We start from the raw sequence: 26,608 nt of genomic DNA, 5'->3' as shown, positions 1-26,608 counted from the left end.
AGGCATGGGCTTTAGAGCAGGGCTAGGAGAGGAGAGGCTGAGGACAGGGTGGAAAGCATGCTTGTGGGGCCACCATAACTGACGTTCCCCCTCCCCAAGCTTTCTCTCCTCCTTCCTACACCCTTAAGGCAGTGAATTCCAAATAATTCACTCAGTGTTAGGTGTAGTCAGTCCAGCCTATATCTGAGGCAGGGTTAGAGGGGCGCCCTGATGGCTGATGGGGGGTCTCCATGGGCAGCGTAATGCGGGGAGATATGGGAGACAGTGGTCAGTGGCCATGAGGGAGAAGTCTACACGGGTCCACAACAGGCGCTCCGTCATGGTGATGGAGGGAGTCACCCCACCCTCATCTCCCAAATACACAAAGCTACCTGAGGCAGAGCGGAGATAAGAAGACCAGGGTCTGAGTCTTAGCTTCACCAGGTAATAGCTGGATGCCTTTGGGTAGATGACTTAATCTTTCTGAGCCTCTGTTTATGCTCAAAATGGAGATAACATACCTACTTTGTGATGTGATGAGGATTACACGATGTAAGTGTAAGTGCCTCCCTGTGTCTTTGTAGATTAGCTCCCCACCCTTCTCTTGATTTCTCAGGGTCCCCCAGTATTACTCAGATCAGAACCAATGGCTTGCCCCACCTTTCTGCTCTAAGAACATATCGCCCACATACTTCCATAGCTCTCCCATCACCCTGCCTTCTGCTATCTTATTATATGCCTGTCTCCCCACTGGACTCAAAATTCTCCGAGAGCTGCAGCCAACTGTGTCAGTGGCCCGCCTCCCTCGCCGTATTCCTGACTCTTGACCACTTTAGTGCCCGAAGGCTAACTGCTAATCCCCAGTATCGGCAACCTGAGGTCTCTCTTAAGCCACAGGACACTCGGCCTCACGGAGGGCAGGCCAGAAGTGCCAGGGAATTTATAAACCCACCCCAACAGGTCACAACCAGTTACTGACAGGAGCTGGCAGATCCATTCCTCACTCTTTGGGTGGTCCAAATTTGAGGTGTCAATGCCACCTCCCTTCTCTGGCATTCCCACTGGGGGTGGACTCCAGCCACCCAGTCTAGTAGCCGGCTTGATGAGACCGCCTGTGTTGGATGCCCTCCCTTTCCCGTGTCGATTCCCTGTCATCCTTCTGGCACTCTCTGGACCTCCCAGATGGACCATTATAGGCAAGACCTTGCTCAGGGCCTGTTGCTGGCTGAACCTGAGCTAAGATGAGGCATCCTCTCTCTGTCATTCATCTCCATGTCTCCCACAGCACTCGGCACACAGCAGGTGCCTGATAAATCTTCTCTGAATCAGACAGAAACGAGCCAGAGGAATAGATGGGGGAAGAATGTAGTCCAGGGGGCAGGCCAGGGGGCGGGGCCCAAGGATCCCATTGCAGAATGGCTCCTCCCCTCCTCTCTTCCTTGAGGTCAGACTCCCCCCTCCTCTGTACCTGCTCTGGTCAAAGCTCTGGGTGCAGAGTCCCCCAGCGTCCAGCCAACGTCCTTCCTCAGGGAGAGGAGAACAGCTTGGTATAGTGTTTGAGATTCGTTCATGAATAATGGTTGAGAAGTGCTGTTCTTTAGTATGAAGAATAGTGGTTATTCCTGGCACATTTGACTTGGAGGTGGGGAGTATTACATTGCTCTATTTATCCCACACTCTGTACGCAGTTACTGAAACTGTCGCCGTGTCCTATATTCCATAGGCCATTATGTGTATTTCAAACCATTATATAAATGGACTTGATTTGGTACTTCTGAATGTCATTAAACTCCTCCTATACCAGTAACAACACAGTTTCCATAGAAACTAATACATTTGAGAAGGAAAGGCACAGGGAAGAAAGCAGATGGAACAGGGGGGAAAAATGCGTCCGTCCGATTATTATTTCCAGAACGCAGGACCCAGGGACGTGACATGGCCACTCCACGGAGATGGGGCAAGCTCCTTCAGGTTTTTATTGACTCTCCTTTGATAAGAGCCATGGATAATTCATCTCAGCCTGAACCTGCTCATTCCAGCACACAGCTCTAAAAACTTTATGGCACCGCAGGCCATTAAGCACGCTCATTTATTCAGACTCTTTCACCCTAGGGAGAGGGGTGGAGGGAGGGTCTTGGCATTCAGGGATGAAGCTTTTGGAGCTCACTGAGGATGGAGGGAAGGGAGGCAGAGAGAAGGAAGGAAGCCCCCTCAAGACACAGTGGGCAGAGGGTGAGACCCCAGGATTTTGCCAGTGGCTGTCACCTAAGTCACTTGGTTCCATGGCCATCAGTGCAGTTAGATGGTAAACTGTAGATGTTCGGGGGTTGAAGGGGTTGAAGCCCTTTGTGAGAGCCTGGCCGAGGAGGTGCCCATGGCCTTGGTAGACAGCAAGTTTTCCCTCTCTGGAGGGATGCAAACTGAGGTTGCAATGGCCTCACAAAAAAAGTATGAGCGCGCTCCTGGGCAGAACTCACTTGGCCTAGAGTTTGACTGGATTCCCTTTATCTCCTCCTGTGCATAGCTGGTTACAGCAATTGTGCCATTGTATGTTAATTGTTGTGATATCCTTGGAGGCAGGAACTGTGTCATTACACACCGAGGGCCTACCTAGCACAGGGCGAGGCACTGGTGACTAAGGGAGCGCACAGCACCACAGCATTCACAAGTGTTCCTGTGCATTGGTACTTGGCGGGGATACCGACCATCAGAAGGGGGTGTGGACTGGGTGATCTTTGGTCCCTTCTGGCCTTGAGCACCTCGGATGATACGGTTCTAAACCTGCTCTGACGATGCCTGGGATTAGAATCTAGATTCTTCTGACTCCCCAGCTACAGTGCTTAGCCATCAAGCATACTAACCACAACGCTGAAAGGAAAAACGAAAACAAAACAACCGCAGTAGCAGCTTGGTATGAAATATATGCGGTCTCCCCCAAGGGGCGGGCAAAGTTCCTGAGGACGGGGCTGTGTCCAGCCTCTCTGAGGTTCCTAAGCCAGGCACAGTGCTGGGCTCACAGGGGGCGATGGCTCTACTCTCTCTGTGTCATGTCCACATCAAAGAACCTACTCCCCTTCCTTTTCTCTTTGCATCTCGTCTCTTTCAAAACACAGCCTCAACCCATATTTTGTGGGCAGACTTCCCTGATGGGTCCACCCAACCCTGTGACTCCCCAACTTCCAAGACTCAGCATGGTAAAGAGACAGGAGGACCCCACCTAGGGTCAGAAGCCTGGGTTCAAGTCTTGGCTCTATCGCTTGCAGGCTGAGATACTCAGGGCAAGTCACATGACTTTCCTGAGTCTCAGTTTCCTCTTCCTCATGTGATCTGTAATGTTTCTTCTAGGGGTCCCTGATTCTCAGATCACCCAGTCCCAGCATCTTGGGAGCCACCGACCAGGGGCAGAGAAGGTTACTTCCCTTGTTCTTCTTTCAATGTCTACACTGTACAAACATTATGCTAGGGTCCTGGGATGTAGTGGAGACCCAACGGAACTTACAGATTAAGGGAAGGGTACGGAAGACAAGTATTAGTTAAATAATGGCAGTAAGAACTTATATGTACAGACTGAGCTAAAAAGGACCAGTAGAGACAAAGGCCCTGTGGCAGACGGGCCATTCCTGTTTGAGGAGCTGAAAGAGGCTGATGTGTCTGGGGTACAGTGTTAAGGGGACAAAGATGAGGACTGGATCATTTATAGCCTTGTAAAATATGCTGAAGATTTTGATATTTTTTCTAAAAGCAATGCAAAGCCATTCACATGTTTTCAAGAGGACTGTGACATCAGATTTGCATTTTGAAATATTGCTCTGGCTGAAGTGTGGAAAATGAATTGAGGGGGAAGGCGGGGGCACGATGGGTGCAAGGAATCTGCTAGGAGGGCGCTTCAGTAGTCCAGCGAGGAACAGTGGTGATGGGGACAAGGGCAGTGGCCGTGAGGTGAACACAGGTGGTTGGACTCAAGAGACATTTGGGAGGTGACATTTCTAGGTCTTGCTGAGAACTGGATGTGGTTGAGGGAAAAGGAAGTTAAGAACATTTTTTTTTAACATTTATTTATTTTTGAGAGAGAGAGAGAGAGAGAGGAGCAGAGAGCAAGAGGGAGACACAGAACCTGAAGCAGGCTCCAGGCTCCAAGCTGTCAGCACAGAGACTGACGTAGGGCTCCAACCCACAAACCACAAGATCATGACCTGAGCTGAAGTCGGAGGCTTAACCGACTAAGCCACCCAGGTGCCCCAAGGAAAAGGAAGTTTAGAAAGGAGCTGGGCAGGGTCTGTGGCCAAGGACCACCTTAGATAAGCAGGTTTCCCAGTAGGAATGGTGGCTGGAGGCATGGGACCCAGAAAAGTCTCTGGAATTCTCCATCAGGTCACGGAAGGAGAACGGCAATGGCAGGTCTCTTGTTCCAAAATGCCAAGTGAATTAAATAACAATCATAAAGTGCCCTGGAAATCTGTGTCTTGCCATAAATAATAAACAGGAACGTTATACAAATAACCAGCTTTGCAGCCCCAGTGGAAGAAAACACATCAGTAAGAAAAATGAAATAAGAAAAAATGCACCCCAAAGCCCCAACGAACAAAATGACAGTATTAGCCAACATCCTGGGGGCTCTTGCAGGCAGTGAAAGAATAGTCTCTGGAAGTTGTGGGGCCTCAGCATAAGCTAGCCTGCCGTGGCTGCACCAGTCAGAGCGGCAGGGGTTCAGAGGTCATCAGACCCGGTCTCCACTGGATCAGGTCCCTGGGCCAGGGTCCTGCTGCCCCTCTGCTCTGAAAAAAAAGTGCAGACTATCCTGTAGGCCTGCTTGACTGCCTCATTGCCACCCAGGGGACAGCTGACATGGGCCTGCATTCACTCTCAGAGAACAGACAGGAAAAAGAAACACAGGTCTGCCTTCTGAGGCTGCTGAGCAAAGCCAGCCGGTCAATACTCTGGTCCTGGTTCCTTTGGTGACCAGAGCATTTAAAATTAGGGGGTGAGTGGTGAGAATAGGGTGTGCGCAGCATGCTGGGAGCCAAGATAGATTTTTTTTGAATCATCGCATTTCAAAGGCTTAGAGATGATCATATCCAGCATTATTCACTTTCATACAGGAGAAGGTTGTTCAGGGACTTGCCCAAGGTCACACAGCTGGCTCCGTATGTTTAGGTGCTCCTTCTACTACACTGATGGGGGCACCTCTTTTTCTTACCAACTCTGTTAAGGGAGAGACAGGAAACGGGGCATTTTAGGCAAATTTCTGTGGACTGGGGAACAGGGGTGCGGAAAGAAAGGATAGACTCCATGCCGGCACAGATAGTTCAGAGAGCTGCTGAAGACGCCTAGGCTCCCATCCTCCCAGAGTTCCCACCCCTGCACATGGGTGAGAGGTGAGGACGGGCAGAGGGCATCGTGGTGGAGGTGTGTTTACGTTGAGTCTGGACTAGGAGGACGGCGCAGCCCAGGAGCTGCAGGGCATGCATGAGCCTGTAGGGGGCCTCCATTTGTGGGACCGGCTTTCTCCTTCCCGGGGGTTCGAGCCCCTCCCCGGGGGCCCAGAGGTCTCCAGTGAACAGAAGCTGCCTTTGCTAATCACTTGCATTTGTTTCTTCCTAGAAAGATGAAAACGACAGCGCTAGGAGGCATTTCTGCTTTCCCTTCACTGAGCTGGGAGAAGCAATCGGTCACTGCAGAAAGTCCTGGAAAACCCCCACCCAGCCAGCTGTGCACCGCAGAGGGTGCGCTTGTGGGGAGGAGGCAGGGCCTCCCGCGCAGGCGCACCTTGGCCTCAGAAAACTGGCAGGAAGGAAGGCCAGGATTTTGCTGTCTCCTTTCTTCTCCATTAAACATCCTCTTCCTCATTTCCCCTTCTCAAGAGTCCTAGGGGCTAAAAGAATTTTCTGGTTCCTTAGAAATGATCTTCCCTGGTCTACGTGTCTCAGTCCAGGCCTTTCCTGATTTCCTCCCACACCACCTGGAGACTTCTGTGTTCTGCTCCCCTTCCCCCAGCCCCTCCCACTTTCTCTGTATCTTCAGCTGCCCTGAAAACCAAACCAAGTTAAAGCGTTAGGGGCTTCCCTTCTGTTCATGGCCTGAGCCTCCTCTTTTGGAATTCCAAGAGCACTGGACTGGATGTCAGGAGACCTGGAATGTGGTCCTGGCTCTTCCGGCAACTTCCCATTGAGCCTAGGCAAGCCACTCAACGATCCTGGGCCTCCCTGAGTTGGTGGTCGCCCTATAACTCTGGGGTTGTTGAAGTTCTAACACAGAGGAATACCAAGCTTTTCAAGAGGCAGGCAGCGCCCCTCAGCAGATGCCATGTGAAAGCTTTCTATCCTGCCTATGAATAGTGTCAACCCTGGGTAGGCAATGTGCATTGACAAGGTGAGTGGTTCTGGCTGGGATCTCCAGGAAAACTGGAGAGAGCCAGTTTTGAGAAGAGCCAGGAAAAGGGAAGGGGATACAGGGTGTGTGTGTGTGGGGGGGGGGGGTGGTGTGGGATAAGGAAACAGTGGGAACAGTTTCCTTTGCAGATTTGGTGGGCATATCTGTCTAGAGATGCCCCGAGGATGTGGCCCAGCAGTAGATGGGGAGAGGATGGAGAGCTGGTGCAGAGAGGAGGGAGACCACCTGTGGGGGCCTCCCCTCGGCTGACCTGCCTGGACCCTGGCCTCCAGTAAGGGGCTATTGTACCAGAATAGGAGGAGGGCTGAGAGGTAAGACTTAGGACACTCATTTTGTGGAAAGCTCCATGTCAATTTGCTCTGCCTGGTGGCTCTTTCTCAAGACCCACCTTACACCTGTGGATGACTTCGTGTATCCCTCTGTTGTCAGTCAGGGCACTGATTAATTACTTACATTAAAATTGATGGACTACTCCTTATGTGTGAGACACTGGGCAAAGGCCCACGGGTAGGCGAGGAACATCTTTGCCTAACTCTTAGATGGGACAGACAGCCTAATCAATAATCCCCAATTTGAGTAAGTGCCACAAAATAAATAAGCCGGTTGCCACAATGGAGCATAATGGTGGGGGAAGAGGGGCATCTAATTTAGGTAAGGCAGTCAGGAAGGATTTCTTTATGAAGGTGACAGTAACATGGGGAGGTACCTGTGTGTTTGAACTGTGAGCTCCTTGAGGGCAGGGATGAAGTCTTATTTCCTGTGAAAGCTCCAGTGCTTATAACAGTGTCTGGCATTTATTATGCCAATTGGTATTATTTTTATGGTAGGTGTTCAATGAACTTTTGATGAATAAATAAATGATCTCCTTCCAGCAGTTCCTATTTAAAGCACCATGTACTTAATCACATGAAGACAATTATGTCAAACACACCTGATATTCTTACACCTAATCTGTCTTTATTTCCTCCTCTCTCGTCTGCCCTTCACTGAATTTTGTTTGTGTCTCCATGTGATGCCTCAGATGTGTTGAGTCCAAACAGGAAAGAACACACACACCCCTCCCCCCCAAACACATTACCCACCAAATGCTGCAGATTCTACCCGAGAAGCTATTAAGCGCTCCCAAATAGAGCAAACCTCTCATTGACTATCACATGCCTCCTTAAACGATCTTTGAATAGTGTTTTCGTTTTATTGCTTTGTGTAGTTTAACAGGACCAATTGCGATTACTCTAGCTGATGATAAACCCCAGATCTATAAAACTCCTGTTCATTCATTATTTTTTCTCTTGCTCCTTCTCAAGCTATTATTATTATTATTTTTTTAGACTGTAGCAAGGAGTAGGGGGAGGGAAGAGGAAGGAGATAAAAAGATACCAAATTAACAAGGAGACAGATGAAATAGGAGACCACTTCTCTTCCGGTGACAGACACCCTATTAGATACTGCTAAAACAGAACAAATATGCTTTAATACGGAACAAGTAGGTCTTTTATATTTATTCTAAATTGGAAATATTATGATCACCACCTTATCTTTAATGGAAGAAGCAGCTAATTGTTCCAATATCTCACTAATTCCAGCATCTGGGAGAAAATTATTTTTTACCATTTTACCAATTGTTCAATTTATACCTAGGTGTATAGTGCGGTGTGGACAGCGATTTCTGTTTCTTGATCTATGTCATGGCTGCGATTCCAGTTCAATTATTAATATGTGGAAGTTATAATTATTTTGAGTATTGGTACAAGATAATTATAAACCATAAAACAGCTCCCCATGCTTGCTGATGCCTTTTCTTATCCGCAGACGTGCTGGAGTTTGGGCATGCGCGTTTTAGAGACAGAGGAGAACATGCATAATGTGGCACTTGGGGTAGCAAGACTGGCTGCAGTGGGGAGCAGAGGAGCCTTCGCCTCCCCCGCAGTTCCTTTCTCTTCTCCTTCCGTGCCTCCCACCCTCCAGAGCCAAAGCCCGTCCATAGCCTGCATCTCCCCACTGTCTCACCCTCTTCCCATCTGGTCTATTTGTTGTTGAGACGTGGAACTCATCATATGCGGTGGCTTAGCTTGATTGCCACCCCTTTGTCTCCTTGTTTACCCAGCAGCAGCAGCAGCAGCAGCAGCTACTGTGTGTGTGACTGTGTGTATGTGCAAGAATGTCTGTGTTGGGGAAGTTGGGAGGGGTGAGAACGACAGGCAAAGGGGGAGGCAGGGTAGGGAGTTAGCTGCTCTGTTACCCATTGGCTAATGCCTCTATTCCCTCCCTCTTTCTGAATAACTTGCTTTATTCCCAATTAATCTTCACTAGGGGGAGGGTTTTGGCAGGGGTAAGGTACCTGGGATTGCTCATTCTTAACCAAGTCGACCACAGCCAGGGGAAAAAGCATAACACATTTGGGTGGATTGCATGTGTTTGGAGAAGGGGCTCAGAGAGAAGAGGCACTGTTTTGGTATCTTCCCATTTTGACAAGAAAAAAAAAACTCTTTAAAATGCCATCTTCAGGGCACCTGGGTGGCTCAGCTGGTTAAGCGTCCAACTCTTGATTTTGACTCAGGTCACGATCTCAAAGTTTGTGGGTTCGAGCCCCGCATCAGGCTCTGCTCTGACAGTGCGGAGCCTGCTTGGGATTCTCTCTCTCCCTTTCTGTCTGCCCCTCCCCTGCTCATGCCCTGTCTTTTTCTCTCAAAATAAAGAAACATAAAAAATTTTTAAAAATGCCATCTTAGTTTAGTTTTTGCAGACAGAAAAACTAACTGTCCTCGGAAATAATCAGATCCTAGTCTTGGTTCCAAGTCCTCTTGTAGTCCCCCGTCTGAATCCCTTCCTTCCCTTTTTAATTAAACAGTATCTAATGTCTACTTAATATTAAATTTTTTTCTACCATTTTTTATTTTTATTTTTTTAATATGAAATTTATTGTCAAATTGGTTTCCATACAACACCCAGTGCTCATCCCAACAGGTGCCCTCCTCAGTGCCCATCACTCACCCACCCCTCCCTCCCACCCCCCATCAACCCTCAGTTTATTCTGTTTTTAAGAGTCTCTTATGGTCTGGCTCTCTCCCTCTCTAACTTTTTTTTTTTTCCTTCCCCTCTCCCATGGTCTTCTGTTAAGTTTCTCAGGATCCACATAAGAGTGAAAACATATGGTATCTGTCTTTCTCTGTATGACTTATTTCACTTAGCATCACACTCTCCAGTTCCATCCTACCATTTTTTAAATCCCTGGTTCAGAGTATTATCATTATACCTTTCTGCTATGGCAGATGCATTCAGAACCTTTGCTACATAATGAATTGTGTGTTCCCCCTGCCATTTCTGTGTTAAAGCCCCTAACCTCCAATGTGACCATATATTTGGAGATAGGGTCTTTACAAAAATAATTAAGGTTAAGCAAGTCATAAGGGTGGAGCCCTGATCGGACAGGATTGGTGTTCTTATACCAGAGATCCAGTTCTCTCTCTCTCTCTGTGCCCCAGTGAGGGTACAGTGAGAAGTGGCCATCTGCAAGCCAGCCAGAGAGCTCTCACCAGAACCTCCCCCTGCTGCCACCTTGATCTTGGACTTTCAGCCTCCAGAACTGTGAAGAAATAAGTTTCTGTGGTTAAAGCCATCTAGTCTGCAGTATATTGTTACGGCAGCCTGGGCTGACAAATATACCCCTCCCTTAGCCACTGATGAAAGGTTGTAGGGGGTGTTCATCAGCCTTGTGGCATGATTCTTTTTAGGCCCCAGGATCTGGAGTCACTATCCTTCTGCTGGGGTCAAACACTTGGAACTTGAGGTTTCTAATCCAGCCTAGCTCTTGACTTTCTGGCTTCCCCAATCCCTGCGAACCTCATTTTCAGCTTCTCTAATGAGCATTGCCAGCAAGAGAATGTGTCTATTCAGCACTACGGACAGAGGCACCCTGTGAATTCCCACAAATTAGAAGTTACTGGCTAGCACTCTCACAAAGGTGGTATTGGGGAGGGAGGAGGTGGGCTGAGCGAGAGACAAATCAGGGAGGAAGACCACCTGGCAGGATGCGGACAATGCAGCCCCTAACCCTGGCTATGCTCAGCCATGGGGCTCCTACAAACGACAAGTGCCTTCTTGATGCTGCTGCCTTCTTACACAGGCTGCACAACGCAGGAGGGGATTCTCCTTGTACTCAGTTGTGCTGGCCTAACTCTTGTCAAATTGTCACCGTGATGGGTGCTGGTAACAAACCTACAGCTGGCAAGGTATCAGGACTGGGGAGACCATGGTGGTGTGGGTGTCACGGACCGTGGGCTGGGAGAAGAGCCAGCAAAGGAGCATGGGAAGAGGGCCTCAGAAGTTTGGTATAACTTTGGGGGTAGAGATGGCACAGGTGAGCTGCCTCCTCCATGCCTGGGATGGGAATGAGGCTCCAGGGGCTCTGGGCCTTGGGAGGGGAGGGGCCCAGCTCATGGCAAGCTGGCTGGTGGGGAGCCAAGGCTTCATTTGTCTGACTTTAATGAATAAATGGCATCCCCAGCCATTGTTTATCTACTTTTGAATCCTGACAAACAGTCTGTGGCATCTGATGGAGAGGGTTATTAGCTGCACGGAGACAGATGGCTGGGGATGAGGGGATTGGCTCTTTATTATAGCAGGCCCACAAGTGACAGCCCCCCTTTTACTTCCCAGCCTCCACATCAATGTCAATACCTTCCTAGAGCCTTCTGTGACCCAGTGAAGCCTCAGAGGAAAGACCCAGAGCAAAAGGAAGGCAGAACAGCCCATGAGTAAGAGGGAGAGATAGGGCCAGTGGAGTTGGAAAAGACAGCAGATTTCCAATTGTAAGTTCTATGAAAATAAAAGCTCTGCCTTATTCTTTACTATTTTCCCAAGTGCCCTGTAAGGTGCTGTTTATTCAATAGGCATTCAAAAAATGTGAATGATTGAAGAGAAAGGTAGAGAGGTCTGGATTAAAAAAGATAATAGAAGCAGATTTAATTGTGCTGGGTGAGTGGTTGGGGAACAAAGGTAGGAAGGAGAGAGGAAGACAAGTAGAGGGCACAAAGGGAGTAGGGAAGATAGCAGAAGGAAACGTGCTTACCAATCAGCATGCTGTGTTTTAGGCATTAGCTACTCTTCCCCACATTACTATATAAATAGCTTCATGGAAATCCAACCGCTCTGCCCACTGTCCCAGGTTCTTCTTCCTGCTACCATAGCAGCAGGGCAGCTGCAGGGAGGATTTCACCCTCCACCTTACCCCCAAGAGTGTGGGCAGGTTCTCACTGACCTTCATTCATTCTCCGAAACTTGTCCTTGGCCATGTAGCCCAGCACCAGACAGCATCCTCTCTTCTGGAGGCCCAGCTCTGGAAGAAAAGCACAGGTGAGTGAGCTTAGAATGGATCAGGTGTCATTGAAGGCCCCTTTACAGGGGCTATGAAGCTGCTGCCTTTATAAACAGGGCTACTTATTTAACATTTATGTAGCACTTGCTATGGTCCAGGCATCATTCTAAGCCAATAACTCCTCATTTGATCTGCACGATAACTCTGTGAGGTGCGTACCATTATCTCCATTTTATAACATCCCTGTTTACAGATGTATTGAGTAGGCAGTCTTAAATGGAAGAGCCAGCTGGTGGCAAAACCAGGAGTCTGAATCTAGGCGGTATGGCTCCAGAGTCCACGCTCGTAACCACTACTCACAGGTTAATGAGGCTCTCTATACAGGCTGGGGGCCTATACCCAGATCACGCTGTGGTTGTGATCAGGCCTGCCAAAAAAAGAGGCAGAGTCCAGCTAGTGGTGTCCGGGATGGAGCAAGGCAACCAGACACAGGGGGTGATTCAGAAGAATGATGAAGCGGTTGGGTGAATGTGGGGGAAGACGTGGGGGTGGAGGTAGGGTTAGAGGAGTCTACCTTTTGGGAGAGAGTGAGTTGCTGGGTCTGGGGATTCCCATACATTCCTATATTCCGGCACAAGGCAGTGCCGTCCTCAAGCACTTATGAGGTGTGGACTCAAGTGTGGAGCACAGGGATTGGAATGGCTAAGAGACACAAGACACAGATTCTGGTCCCACGAGACTTTGACACAACAGAAAAAATAAGGCAGGACAATGATTCTAGGTAGCAAATGCAAGAGGTTTTGTTTTTGTTTTTGTTTTTGTTTTTCACGGCATTTGGTAAATGGGTGCCCACCGTGTGTGGGCGTTGGACTAGAGTACATCTGCCTCACAAGAGAACGAGATTTCCCCTCTGGTTTTTATCCTCTAATTCTGATCTGTCTTAAGCACTTTATGGGCTTTGAAGCAATTCTACACCAAATTCCTCTTCTGATCCCCCACAGCACCCCATGAGGTGAGCAGATAGGTTACTGCTATTCATACTATGCAGATGGGAAACCCGAAGTTCAAAGATGTCAAATGACTTCCCAGGATTATTTTAGAGCCCCTGCCCCACTTCTTTGCTTGGAACTCATACAAATGTGACAGCTGCCACAAACTTGGCGAATGGACAAGGGGTATGATTTCTGGAAGAGGGAATGTGACTGCACCCCCCTCCCAGGGCTTGCCAGGCTTTCTGGGCACCCAGGGGTTCCCTCCATTCGTGTCTCAGGGAAGGTGGGTCCCAGTGAGTGCTGCATTAGAGCAACTTCTCTTGGGACACTGGGTGTTTCTCTGAGCCCTGGAGGTTAACATCTAGGCTGTTAGAACTTAGACAGGATGGGCTCATTTCTCCTCCCTACCTCTCCATCCACCTCTTGTCACCCAGGTCTACCCTCCATGGGTTGCAGGATGAAAAGGTCCATGAGAGACAGATAAGTCAAGCTTAGGGGCTCTTGCCCTAGAGAAAAACAAAGCATGGCGTTCGGTGGCAGAATGCCATGGCCCAGGGAGGTTACTAGCTTTGATCTCTTGATTCTCTAAAGGGGTTTATTAACTATCAGTAAAGAGCAGAGAAGCAGATCTGAGCGTGCCTTTTCCAAAGGCGCTCACTTCTCTTCCGTCCCCTCCACGAGCACGCTCTTCTGAAGGCACAGCCAAGCCAACCTCACTTCAAACAGCTTTACATCTCAGGCGCCCAAATTGACGATGTTAAGTTCCCTCATCCAAGGCCTTGGCTCTTTCTTCAAGGGCTCCTGCTCTGTCGAGGGCCCTGTGGATCAAAGCCCCTTTGATGTTTACTTACTATATTTGTGGATTCTTTCTAACAACCACCTTCAAGAGGCAGGAATGCAGCCTGCCAGGAGGGGGCCAGCGGAAGTACAAGCTATGAGGAGGCTCTCAGCCCCTGTGAACAATAGCCCCTTGCCTGAGACTCTGGGACTGTATAGAAGCCTTAACATGCTGATGACAGGCAGAGTTAACCAGCCCATTATAATTGCACGACCATTGTTCATCACCACAATGATAAAACTGCTGACGGTTCTTATTATATTTTCCATTGACTTCTTATGCCCATCTAAAGCACATCAGCAGTGACTCGTAATGAGAAAAGGAGCTGGGTTCCTGCAATGAGCCCAGGGAAGCATGGAGGAGTGGGGGCAGAAGGTGCTGGATGGATTTAGGCCAACATTCCTGTTGGTCTTGCTGGACCATCCCCTAAACTCTCAAGAAAATGGAGCAGGCATAATTCTCCTAAAGATTGAGAGAGTGTGGGCGACCTGTTGAGTCCAGATCATCTATGTTGGCTGTCTCTGCCACCCCAACTCAACCCATCGTGTGTCACATAATAGGTTGCCCCCAGGGTGACTGCCTGAGGAAAGAGGCCACATGGATGGTTATTGTAAGTAAGAGTCTCACGGACCATGTTTGATTTTCGCAAATGAGCAGGAAAAGAATTTTTTAAAAACCTGATTAATAAAAGAAATGGAGGGTGAGGCAATTTCTCAATGTATTTGGCTCATTTAATTTGACATGTGTGGGTTAGTCTTAATTATTTAGGCAGCTATATTACAAGGCGCTAATAAGCACACTGAAGAAATGTATTAAGTGAGAGGGCTCTCCAACTGAGTCCTCACTGAGAAGTGGGGAGAAGCCACTGGGATCCTTGCAAGAACGAGCAGGTTGGAGAATTAGTGAAGTGAAAATTAGTTAGCTATCCACATATGAAAATTTGGGATGTTCTTTGGAGAGATTTGCAGAGCTAAATTAGAGGTCACTGGGTCCACAGGAGGAAGTAGGGCTGAGGTGGGGGAGGGGAGGAGAATGTGGAAATCCAAGAGGGGAAGTGGTGTGTTGTCAAAGGCACTGAGCAGAGAGAGGGCTGGGTGGGGCGTGGCGGGGGTGGCATCAGGAAGTAATCGCTTTGTCTTGGAGAAACTCTACCCCCGCCAAGCGAAGCAGGCTCCTCTTAGGGGAAAGATGATGGACTGTGACACAAAGAATCTTTCACTTTGTGAGCTAGACCTGCCACCAGACTGCCACCTTCCTTGTCACACAGGGCTGGGACCGACAATGGAATCAGATCACAGATGCCCATTTTAACAGCAAGATGTCGGGGTCTTCTCCATGTGGACCTTAGGGCTGCAGCTTTTGGTTGAGCACTTATCAGTACAGAACCATCAGATGTACCAAAGGCAGCCGTGGAAAATGATGAACAGGAATTGAGTCATCCTCGCTTAAAAGGAAAGTTCACAGCAAAGAAGTCCAGGGTCACTGGCAGATGGGGTGGGGAGGGCACTGTCTGAGGAGAGCAAAGGCTTAAGAAATACTATTCTGCAAGGAAACATTTATGGGGAAAGGGCATTGTTTCTTGGGAAGAAGTGAATGAACCCCAGGAATTCCTGGACTGTGAGCCGCAGAAGGGCCAGGATTGTGCCATTTTCAGCTCTGAGCCCATAGTCCCCAACACAGTGCCTGGCACATGGCAGGAGCTCAGGACAAATCTGATGATTCGATGTAAGCACGAACTAAAGACTATTGGGCAGTGGTCTGCTCTCCCCTACCCAGGTCAGAATCAAACCAGGTGGGCTGAAACATAGCACAATGGAGTCAGCTAGGTGAGGGTCATTGCCGAGTGAATGAAAGTTGTAAATTCATTGGAAAAGAAGTCTAGGAAATGGAGCTTTCCTCTGGGAGGAATAAAAAGGGCTGACTTTGTAAATGGAACCGTTTTCCTTCAGTTTCACAGGGTGATGATGGGACTTTTTCTAGCCTTAGGATTTCTTTATTCTTAGAGGTAATAACAATGATACAGTGCTATTACTTCACATTTGCAGGACCCTTATTTTTACACGATGCTGTCATATTCACTACCTTATTAGATGACCACAGTAGCTCTCTGAACTAGGTGAGGAAGAATGGTCTATTTCCTCCAGTTTGGTTTCAGAGACTGAGGTTCAGAGAAGTAAAAGGGCAGTTCAAGGGCAAAGTACGAGCTGATAATAGTACTCAGGTTAGAAGCCGGGTCTGATTTCTAGCTTTCTCAGGGGAAGGTCTGGGATCCCAGGGCTGCCGAGGCTGTGAATCAAGACAGACCAGACAATAGAGAACAGAGGTTGGTGGCCCTGGCTAGGACAGTGTTGTGGGTTGAACTATGTTTCTTCCCTGCCCTTCCCCTCTCCCCCTCATTCACATGTGGAATGTGGATTCACCAGACAACATGACTTTGTTTGAAGATAAGGCCTTGACAGAGATAATCAAGTTAAAATGCTCATTAGAGGGGCCCTAAGCCAATGCCCCTGGTGTCCTCATAAAAAGGGGACATTTGGAGACAGACACACATACAGGGAAAACACCATATGAACATGAAGACAGCCATCTACAAGCCAAGAGAGAGGCCTGGAGCAGATTCTTCTCTCAGAGAGCTCTGAAGGAACCGACAGGCCAGGCTTGCATCTTATAAAGACCATTTTGGCACTGGTGCAGAGGACGGATGGGGAGGGGTAAGCCCGGACAAGAGAGCGCCATTGTTTGACTATTGCAGTACTCCTGGTGAGAGATGATGGGCTGACATCTGCTCTCTCTCTCTCTCCCCACTCTCTGAAGACAGCCTGAGATCAGAAAGCAAGTGAAAGGACCCTGAGCTTTCTCAGGGGGACATTCAGAGCTTCTCCATCCCTGCCACCTTGACACAGGAGAGCAGTGGAGAGGCTGAAAATAGCTCACCAGATGGTTCCTGAGACCATATGGAGAAGGCGTCAGCTGGACCTGGCTAGAGTCACAGGGAGGCCATGTGTGCTTCGAAACTCTCAGTGTTGGCTGGAGCCTTGCTCTAGCACTCCAGAGTGAGCCATGCTCTGGGTCTCTCTGCACTTTATAAAATGTGGATACTAATAGTAAGATGCTCTGCACATGGTTAGTATGAAAATCAGATGCACTTGGTGAAGAATGCCTACAATGAAGTAGCTGGTAAGGGCGAGCTCAAAAAATAGAAGTGAAATGTCAGATTGGGGAGTAGGGACCGTTAAATTCCTCCCCTTCTTTACAGGTATGAAAGGGAGACTCATCCAAAGTGATATAATGAATAATGAACTTTGGGGCGGTGTTCTTTGGAGGCTATTGTGGTAGCTACAAGTCGAGGGACTGGAAGAGAAAGTGAGTCAGGAAGACCAGCCAGGTGGGTACAGCAGGTGAGGCTGAGGCCCCAGAGGGGCCGAAGATTGAGAGAACATGGTGAATCTGAAAGACATTCTGGGAAGAGACTATGGGCTGAGTGCCAGAGTGGCCAAGCAGAAGGGGGCAGATGACCACAGTGGCTTTAGTTGGGGAGGTTGGGGGAAGAGAGGTGTCTGTGTCAGAAGCAGCTGACAAAGGAAGCCAATTAGGCCATGGCGGGGGATAATGGTGCATTTCTGGACTTCTTGTGTTTGAGGTGATGGGGTTCCCAAGTGAAGCAGTCTTGGATGATTACATGAGCTATGAAGAAATACATTTTTAAAAAGTTTATTTATTTATTTTAAAAGAGAGAGAGAGAGCTGGGAATGCAAGCTGGTGCAGCCACTCTGGAAAACAATATACAGGTTCCTCAAAAAACCAAAAATAGAACTACCTTACGACCCAGCAATTGCACTACTAGGCATTTATCCACGGGATACAGGTGTGCTGTTTTGAAGGGACACATGCACCCCCATGTTTATAGCAGCACTATCAACAATAGCCCAAGTATGGAAAGAGCCCAAATGTCCATCGATGGATGAATGGATAAAGAATACACAATGGAGTATTGCTCGACAATCAAAAAGAATGAAATCTTGCCATTTGCAACTACGTGGATGGAACTGGAGGGTATTATGCTAAGTGAAATTAGTCAGAGAAAGAAAAAAATCATATGGCTTCACTCATAGGAGGACTTTAAGAGACAGAACAGATGAACATAAGGGAAAGGAAACAAAAATAATATAAAAACAGGGAGGGGGACAAAACAGAAGAGACTCATAAATATGGACAACAAACTGAGGGTTCCTGGAGGGGTTGTGGGAGGGGGGATGGGCTAAATGGGTAAGGGGCACTAAGGAATCTACTCCTGAAGTCATTGCACTATATACTAATTTGGATGTAAATTTAAAAAAATAAAAAATAAAATGAAAAAAATAAAAAGGGGAAAAAAGAATAAGAAAAAAATAATAGAATTCACACATGTATGTTGTATAGAACTTTATAAAAAAGTATGCTGTTAGAACATGGCTTTATATCTACTTTTATTAAAATATTTTCCTTACTACATTACACAGGTAATAGTCTTTACCTGTGCATTTATTTTAATTTATTTAAAATAAATATGTAATTATTATCATCTGACAAGAATTAAAAACTAATAGGTGGTGAAAAAAATTTTTAAAAAAATGAGAGAGAGAGAGAGAGAGAGAGAGAAAGTGGGGAGGGGCAGGGGCAGAGAGAGAGAGAGAGAGAGAGAGAGAATCCACCCTGTCAATGAGGAGCCTGATGTGTGGCTTGAACTCATGAACCATGGGATCGTGATCTAGGCTGAAGTCAGATGCCTAACCTACTGAGCCACCCACCCATGCGCCCCTGAAGAAATACCTTTTCAATCAGCTTTACTGACCTCAGAGAGCAGATGTCTTCTGTAGATCAAGTCATTATGTAATGAATTACATAGAAAGCAATGGAATAATATATGGGTAGACTCTGCCACAAGTGTTAGTACCAGCCCTACACAACCAGGACGTATTTATAAAGTGTGACAGGTATGGTATCCGGTCCACAGACGCTCATGGAGAAGCTCCTAAGTGCACCATGTGCAAGACAAAAACATGTAAGGCAAGCTTCTTCCCACAATGAGATGATAATCCAGTTGACTATGTACGGCATATACTTGTGAAAAGGTGAACAAAAATCAAACACTGTAGTTCAGTAAAACAAAGTGTCATTAGCAGCATGTGAATTATTTCCACACTAATGGCAATAATTGCTACAGGTCATGGGGTGGCTCTCGCCAAGGGCCCCGAAGGCTGGAGATTTGTCTGGGGGGTTGCCCTTGGTGGGCGTCCATACCGATGGCCTGACTCATCAAAAGCCGGTCTTGCCAGGATGCCTGGGTGATCACAGGATTCCAGAGCCTCGTGTTTGAGAAGTCCTCACCTTGATTCTGCTAAGCTCCTGCTTTCTGTTTCAGTTCTGCCTCACCCTGGTTTCAGCATTATTACTCACATCCCGGGCAATAATGGTGCCCATAAATCACTCAGAGATCACAGTTTTCTGATCAACCTCTATAGTAAAGAGGCCTGAAGAGGGGAATAGCAAAGGTTTATTAATCCTGACTAGTGTCTGCCTCTGGCCCTCCAGGACAAGTAATAAATGTTTAATAGCCCAATAATACCTGTTTCATAATTTTTGACTCTCATTGCTTGCTAACTCTAAGTTTATTAAAGAACTATAAACTTTACATTGTTGTAAAGACATAATTGCTATTTCATTACCTATTTAATATGAGTTAATTATATTAGAACTAAGTTTTTCCCCATTCATATTAAGTATCAATTAGTTGTTTTAAACTATTGATTTCTATTTAATTGCCTGTGCTATTACATACCAATTAAATTCTTGTAGGAGAAACCTGAGCCGGCTATAGTCTTAAGTTTTTAAGATAATAAATTAGATGGCAAAGCTCAAGTGGCATTATCTTCTTTCAGGAAGGGTCAGCAATCATTGTGATAATTCCCAAAGGTCTTTGTGACCCACCAGCTCATCCCTGCTAGTTCCTGCAGGGGCAGACCTCCCTCCAATACTTGATGGTAAGAAGCTTCAGTTTCATATGCAGCAATGGCAAGAAGTAACACTGGGGAAGCCCTTTACCAGCCCCTGGCCTCCTCAGCTGCCTCAGCCTGCCCTTACTGGCTGGCACGGCCCTATCCACAGGGCAGCTAAGGCAGGCAGTCTTTCAGTGATTCCTCACCACCAGCTGTGGGGTCCATGACTGCCCATGTTGCCGCTGGCCCCAGACCCCACGTGCCTACAGGAAGTCTGGTGCCCATGTGGTCACCACTCCTCTGGCTTCCCCAAACTCCTGGTCCACTGGACCGACTCTACGTTGTGCTCAAGACAAATTGGACATTTACCGGGTGGCAATGGGTGTTTGACTTTTCTCATCCTGTTTCCCCTTCACACTGACCTTGTAAAGACAGGTGTTACTATTCTTATCTTTATTTATAAAGAAATGGACATTTTAGATGGGAAAGGAGTCACCTAGGGTCCCTCAGCTATTGAGTGGCAAAGCTTGAGTCCACCTGTCTGCCTGACTTCATGCCTGGTGCACCTTGCCATGCTCTGTTCTCAGTCCTCCATGAGAACGGAGTCTCTGCCCACCGGGCTGGCTCTTGGAGACCTTGCCTGGCTCCTGCCATCTTTCTTTTCACAGAAGGTTGGACTCATCTTCTACCCTCAGATACTGCCTGGGGTCTTTCTCCCAACTAATTAATTGCTTGGAATTCCAACATGGCCACCAACTGACTGAGAATGTGGCCTTCCTCTGGGCCACTTGGGCATCAATGCAGACCCCAGGGGTTGCACTCCTCCCACACTCCTCTACACCCTGGAATTGGGACACAGGTTACCCTACCTCCTGGGGGCTGGATGCAGCCTAGCCTTGCCCCTCTCCACTGGTTGGTATCACCAAGGGCTCCCCCATCTGGGGCCAAGCTCACTTCATTCATCATCACAATCAAAGTTGCCATTTATAGGGGCACCTGGGTGACTCGGTTGGTTGAGCATCTGACTTTGGCTCAGGTCATGATCTCATGGTTCATGAGTTCAAGCCCCACATCAGGCTTGCTTTGCTGCTGTCAGTGAGGAGCCCGCTTCAGGTCCTCCGTTCCCCTCTCTCTGCCTCTCCCCTACTCACTCTCTCTTTTCCTCAAAAATAAACATTTAAAAAAAAGTTGCAATTTGCTGATTGCTTATGATTCATTAGTCTCTGTGTTAGATACTTTGTACGCATTATCTTCTTCAATCATAAAAATTCTGTAAGTACTATTATTATTCCTATCTGCTAGAATGGGAAACTGATAATCCAAAAGATTCAATAACTCACTCAGGGTCATACAGCTAGTAAGTGTGGAAGCCAGTAAACCTGATTATGAGTGAGGTTCTTTGGATAACTGGTATCATATCTTTGTAAGAGGTGCAGGGAATCGGGGGAGAGTTTAGTAATATTGGTTGAAGAATTTTATAGAAACAGTTTTATCACATGTACAAGATTACCTCAGCCATCTCTGGTTTAAGATGTCTGATCCCATGGGGTTAATTGCTCTGTGAGGGAATATGACAGAGAAACAAGATCATGAAGGCCATCCCTCCCCCCTGGCCTGTCATCATTCTGCTTATCCTGTGAGGGACAGGGACTGCTGAAGGCCATATGCCTGCAAGGCTTTTAGACTTTTCCTGAGAGAAAGTTGGAAGTTGGTGAGTAATGTCTGAATGGGACCAGATGCTTGACAGCTGTGTGCCCTGTCCCTGGGGAGGCTCAGCCTGGTACAGCCAGTCAATCACAGCTAGGAGGCCAGGCACAAAGAGGGCATCTCTTTTCTCCTTTTTCTTTTAGGACCAAAAGTGTCCCCAAAGGACTAAGACCGAGCGTCACGAGGAAGCCTCCAAAGTCCCCCCTACCTCCCCATACTCACACCCCATTCCATGGACTTGAGGTCCAGATCTTTGGGAAGGCAGAGGCCCAACAAAAGGCTATGAATATAAACTTGATGCAGGGATTTAATCTTCACACAGATTCCCGGAGATATGGATTATCAGCCCCATTGTATAGGTGGGGTTCAGGGAAGTTGAGTAATTTACCTGAAGTCACACAGCTGGGAAGTGGAGGAGCCAGGACCCAAATCTAGGCCCATTTGATCCCAGAGCCCGGGCTGTGCCATTCTGCTGGGATACAGTCTGGATGCTGAGCCCAGGTGACCAGCAGAGACCCCAGTGGGAAGAAGGGGACCATATGTACTCAGAGGGTGCGGGCCAATGGAGTCATGGGCATTGCTGCCAGGGGGTTAGGGGGCACTGAGAAATCCTTGTGGGAGTCAGGCCCTGGAAAGTCCATGCCTGGAGAAGGATGGATCGCCTCCCTGGGAGACAGGGAGGTGGAGGCAGGACATGGAAGCATGGAGAACGGCTGCTGTTTAGTTATGTGCTTGCAAACCTCTGTGTCACCCATTTATGGCCCCAATAAAATCATAAAAGCTGAGGATTAACCAAGAGAGTCCCATAAGGGCCAGGAGCTGGCCTTAAGGAATTTATCAGTGGAGTCAGATATGGCCAGCCTCTGCCCTCAAGCCCTCTGCTGAATAGGGTGGGGGTAGACAGAGACGGTTGCTCTCACCTGGTACAAGGAAAGGGGCGGCAGAAGGAAACAGTGTTCTGGGAGTTGGGGGGGGGGCCGGTGTACGGAGCGTAGGGCCATCCAATCTGGCAGTCCCACCCGAGGAGACAATGAGGGCAGCTGGGATGGTATGAGAGAGAGAGACAGAGACAGAGAGACAGAGAGGAGAGGAGGCACATGGTCGCCTATTACAGGGTCCTAGGATGGAAGGGCATTGGCTAAGCCTCAGTAGGCTGGAGGATGCCCCCTCCACTTTCTGGGTTGAAAGCTGTACAAGAGGCAGGCCAGGCAATAGTTTGCTTTTGTCCTCAGGCAAACAGATCAGAGCTGCCTGTTCACCTGGCCTTGCAGCAGGGGCCGGTACCTCGCTGGGCACCTTCCCTGGAGCAGAAGAAGAAGGCAGGGGCTGTGAGCATGAAGCCCCTTGCTGCCCCCACCTCACCGTCTTCCTGAGCGAGGACCAGCCCAGGCCTGGTAACTTGGGTGGTCCCAAGAGCTGAGGCTAGAGAGGAGCAGAGGCCCTGAGGGTGGGCCAGACATTGTCTTCCAGAGCAGTGTCGAGCTCCCCGCCAATGCCCCAGCTCACACGGCGAGAGAGGAAAGGAGGCGGTGGGGTTAGGAGAAGAGCCAGCAGAGAAGGCAGAGAACCCCCGCTGTCCTCCCATTACTGAAATCCTCCTTGAGCCTCACACACCCCATTACAATTCTGTATCTTATAATTAAATTGAATCTGCCAGTTACCTCTCAGCACGGCAGCAATTCAAGCTCATTGGAGGCTTTCTTTGTTTATTTTTATTTATTTATTTATTTAGTGATTATTTATCTAGCTACCCATGTAGCTACATGGAGGCCCTAGTGCAGGGTTTCTTGTGCCTTCGAGAAAATGAGGGTGTGCAAATGCAGTCTCTCCCCACTGGTGTATGTGGGCAGGAGCTGTAGGACCCGCAGGGTGAGCTGTTGCTGCAGGGTCCCTCTGGGAGAGGGCCAGGGTGACTGCCACAGGCTGGTTCCACCCCCTTGTTCTTGCCCAACATGCCTATGGAAGGTCCACTGGTTCCGGAAAGCTCCATGGAAGCGCCTTACTCCCGAGGGATAGAACATGGGTCGGAGAATGTGGTTGTGACTGGGTATCAGCAGTTAACACACCCCCCCGGGGTTTGTTATCTTCCGTGCACCTGTTGGATACAAGATCTCCTTGAACCTTCATGACACCCGAGATATTCTTGGAGGCCGGCACAAGGACCAGAGAGGTTCTGAGAGTTGCCAGAAGTCACCCAACTGGTAACGGCAGAGTTGGGATCTGAACACAAGAATTGGGACAAAATCAAGCCCTCTCATCTTCCCCAGAGCCCCAGATCCAAGCTGGCAGAGCCCAGCAACAGAAACCAGAGCACCTTTCTTCTCTGTAATGCTAACCTTTCGGCAGTGAGGGGGGGCAAAGGAGAGCCTGAGAGCTTTGATTAGGAATCAACCCCAAACAGATCCACGGGAGTGATTCTGAAACACCAGCCATCACTTAATAAGAACATGAGAGTTTACTCCCCACAAGGCTATCCCAGTGAGAGGCTGATTGCCATCAGGCATGCAGGGGACTGCACAGACCTTGCACATTGATAGCTGAGTCCCAGAGACGGGACCCCATTTGAGGAGAGGACGAAGATGACTGGGATAGTATGAAAAAGAATGCATCTGCTCCCATATTATGGTGAGAGAACGGGAAGGAATTCCAGACCAGACTCCAGCTCACACCTTAGACAAATCTCCCCTGCAGAGAAAATGGTACGTATTCACCACCATTCACCATCTTCTCCCTTGCCCACCTGCGCCCGCCAACCTGCTGGTTGGATCATTTGTGGGCCATTAAATACTTCTCAGAGCAGGGATGAGCGGTACCACCGAACACCTGCATCCACACCGACCACTCCTGGTCTGTTCGGGAGCAAGGGAACTCACAAGGTTTTAGTGCATGTGGCCAGTGGCAGCCCATGTGTGTCTGTGACCAGTCTGTCCATAAGAAACCATGAGGGACCTTGACTCAGGCTCTGTCCTGACCACAGAGGATGGCACAGCCACATGAAGGAAGTTGGTGGCCCAGGCCCGAACTATGGAAGGATGTGTACCTCTTGTTAGTTTGGAGAAGGTTCTCTGGTTGGAGGACACAGTGAGGTAACCTGGTCTAAGACAAGGAGAGCCTTTAAACCGAGGGATTTGGGGAGCAGGTTGTCCACAGCTGTTCTGACTTGTAGATCTTGGATGGGACAGCCAGGTCCTCCCCTGGCTCCTGAGGCTGAGAGAAGCCAGTCAAGGAAGCTTGGACCACTGGGTCCATCCCCCTTGGGACTTCTCACACAGTAGTGTAGCCTTTTGATCGGAGGTATCCACTTCATTTCCTCAGTCTGTGAAGTGGAGATCTCTTGGGCTGTGGTGAGGACTGGGGGATAATTTATGCAAAAAGCTGGAAGGTAAAGGTGAGGACAGGTGTGTTCCTATGACCTGTTCAAACATATGGAGCGAAGGCTGGACATATTGTAAACAACTCCACAAAGAGGCGTTAGAAAAATAACAACGTAATATATTATTATAAAAAGCACGGGTGTGCTGAAAGTCAGAACAAGAATAAAATAAGCCTGCAGTTTAGCCTGAGGGCTCTGGTTCTGAATAGAGGCTCTTATACCCTTGTAAAGACGATGTCCACAGCCGCTTGGGGGACAGCTACGCTCAGCTCTCTGGAAAGGGGCTGGCTCATGATGGTCCTCCAGGGCCCTATCACCCATGGCTTGCATGGTAATGTAGGGCTACAGCTGGTGCTTTGTAGAATCAGAGAAGCCAAGGGGCCTGAAAATGGTCATCGTCAACCTTGCCAGCAGCTATTGAGTAACTGCAGAGTGAGCACAGGGCACGTGCTGGGCATTGGGGTAGAAAGAAGGTTAAGGTCCACCTTGGGGTCTTATAAACAAGCCAAGGAATTAGAACAAACCTGGAGGAAGACCCAGATAAAGGTCCTCTCGTGACCGGTTCAGTTCAAGCAGGTGATGGAAGGTTCTAACCTGGCACAGCTCAGACCTACAGGGAAGGTGGCGCCCGGCTCTGTAAGCCATTCTTCAAGGGGTGCAGGGCAGACCCAGCAGCACCCAGAGGCTGGTGCCAGGCCAGCAAGTGTCTGTAAGTCTTGCCACAAGAGGCACAGGTGAAGAGTTGGGGTGTGCAAGTAGGAAAGAGAAAAGACTGACTGCGGGGCTTTAGGGCAATGAGTTTGGACCAGGCGGTGGGGACTGTAAGGAGGCAGGTTTCATTTCAGTAGAAAAAAAGAAGTTATCTTCAGTGCAAGGTGCCAGGGTCTCTTCGCAAGGACTAAGGTCAGACTGGAGCCCAGGGAATGTATACCATTGTGCCATCCTGGGGTGTAGGCTGCAGCCAGTGGAGTAGTGATCTAGTGCCAGCTGGAATCTGGTTCCCATCTGCATTCGGTGAGGTCACATTGGCAGCCTCCAACTGGCCATGGTGAGTATTTCCACCAAGGAGTAGGACAAGGCTGCTGTGAAGGCTTTTCCCCCGCACGCTCTCCTTCCCGAGGGCTGAGTTACCAGCACACCCCTGGCTGAGCTTTAACATCTGAAGAGGGGTCTGTTTACCCTGGTTCCGGCTTCCAGGTCTTTCAGACGTGACAGAGGGCCTCCACCTGTGATTTCTGCTTCCTGTCCTGTGAGTCACCATCCCTCCATGTCTCATCCTGTTTTTGCTGATGACTTGCTGAGCTGAAGCTGCTGACTGGATGGCCACGATGGCTCATGTGGTTCCCTCCCTCACCTCCTGGCAGGACTGCCACTCCACCATTCCAGAAAGGTCACGACCGACGTGCCTTTAGGATCTTCAGAGGGGGCAAACTCACAACCTCTGCATGGGCAGCATCTGCTAATGGCAGCAAGTTCTTCCAGATGCTTCTGCAGAGGCCCCCTGCTGCACTCTTCAGCAAATGCTTGGAACAGTGGGAAGAGAGATTTCTTCCTACATCCATCGCTACCAGGGAGGGTATCGGTAAGAAGCTGGGTGTGAGATCCTGAAGGGAAGGATTTACCACCGTAAGGTCCCCTGCCCCGGGCGGTGTGACAAAACAGCTATCATGTATTGCCAGGCACGGTGGTAAAGCACTTCATATAAATTATCTCAGTTAATTCTTACACCAGTCCTGGGAAGAGGCACCATGATAGTCTTGGTTGTGCAGTTGAGGAAACTGGGGCTCGGGAAGGTTAAATACCTCACCAATGGCAGCTCAGCTATAGAGCAGCAGAGCTGAGACCTGAATCTGGTCTGAGTCTTATCAGATCCTGGTGCCCCGCCCCCTCCCCCCAGGTATAGGACTTCACCACTCACAAATCCAGATCTCCTGTTTACACCGTGGGGGTGAGGATGCGGGCAGCTCTGAGTGCCTGTCCAGTGTTCCCTGAGGAACCTTCTGTGTGGTGAGTGGAATGATGTGTCAGAGGGTGCTGAGT

The 26,608-nt window shown here is 48.7% G+C and overlaps 1 protein-coding gene across 1 annotated transcript in view; it reads right to left on the bottom strand.

Moving 5' to 3' along the window:
- KIRREL3 (kirre like nephrin family adhesion molecule 3) overlaps nt 1–26,608 on the bottom strand; it is a 493,013-nt gene that overhangs the window by 113,700 nt on the left and 352,705 nt on the right. The window contains exon 2 of the mRNA XM_049654577.1: nt 11,627–11,704. Within this exon, the coding sequence (XP_049510534.1) occupies nt 11,627–11,704 (78 nt within the window). The remainder of the gene's footprint in view (nt 1–11,626; nt 11,705–26,608) is intronic.

The sequence above is a fragment of the Panthera uncia genome, chromosome D1, assembly GCF_023721935.1.
Source record: "Panthera uncia isolate 11264 chromosome D1, Puncia_PCG_1.0, whole genome shotgun sequence".
Taxonomy (NCBI): Eukaryota; Metazoa; Chordata; class Mammalia; order Carnivora; family Felidae; genus Panthera; species Panthera uncia.
The sequence above is the reverse complement of the archived record's forward strand: the minus strand, read 5'-3'. Positions and strand labels throughout refer to the sequence as shown.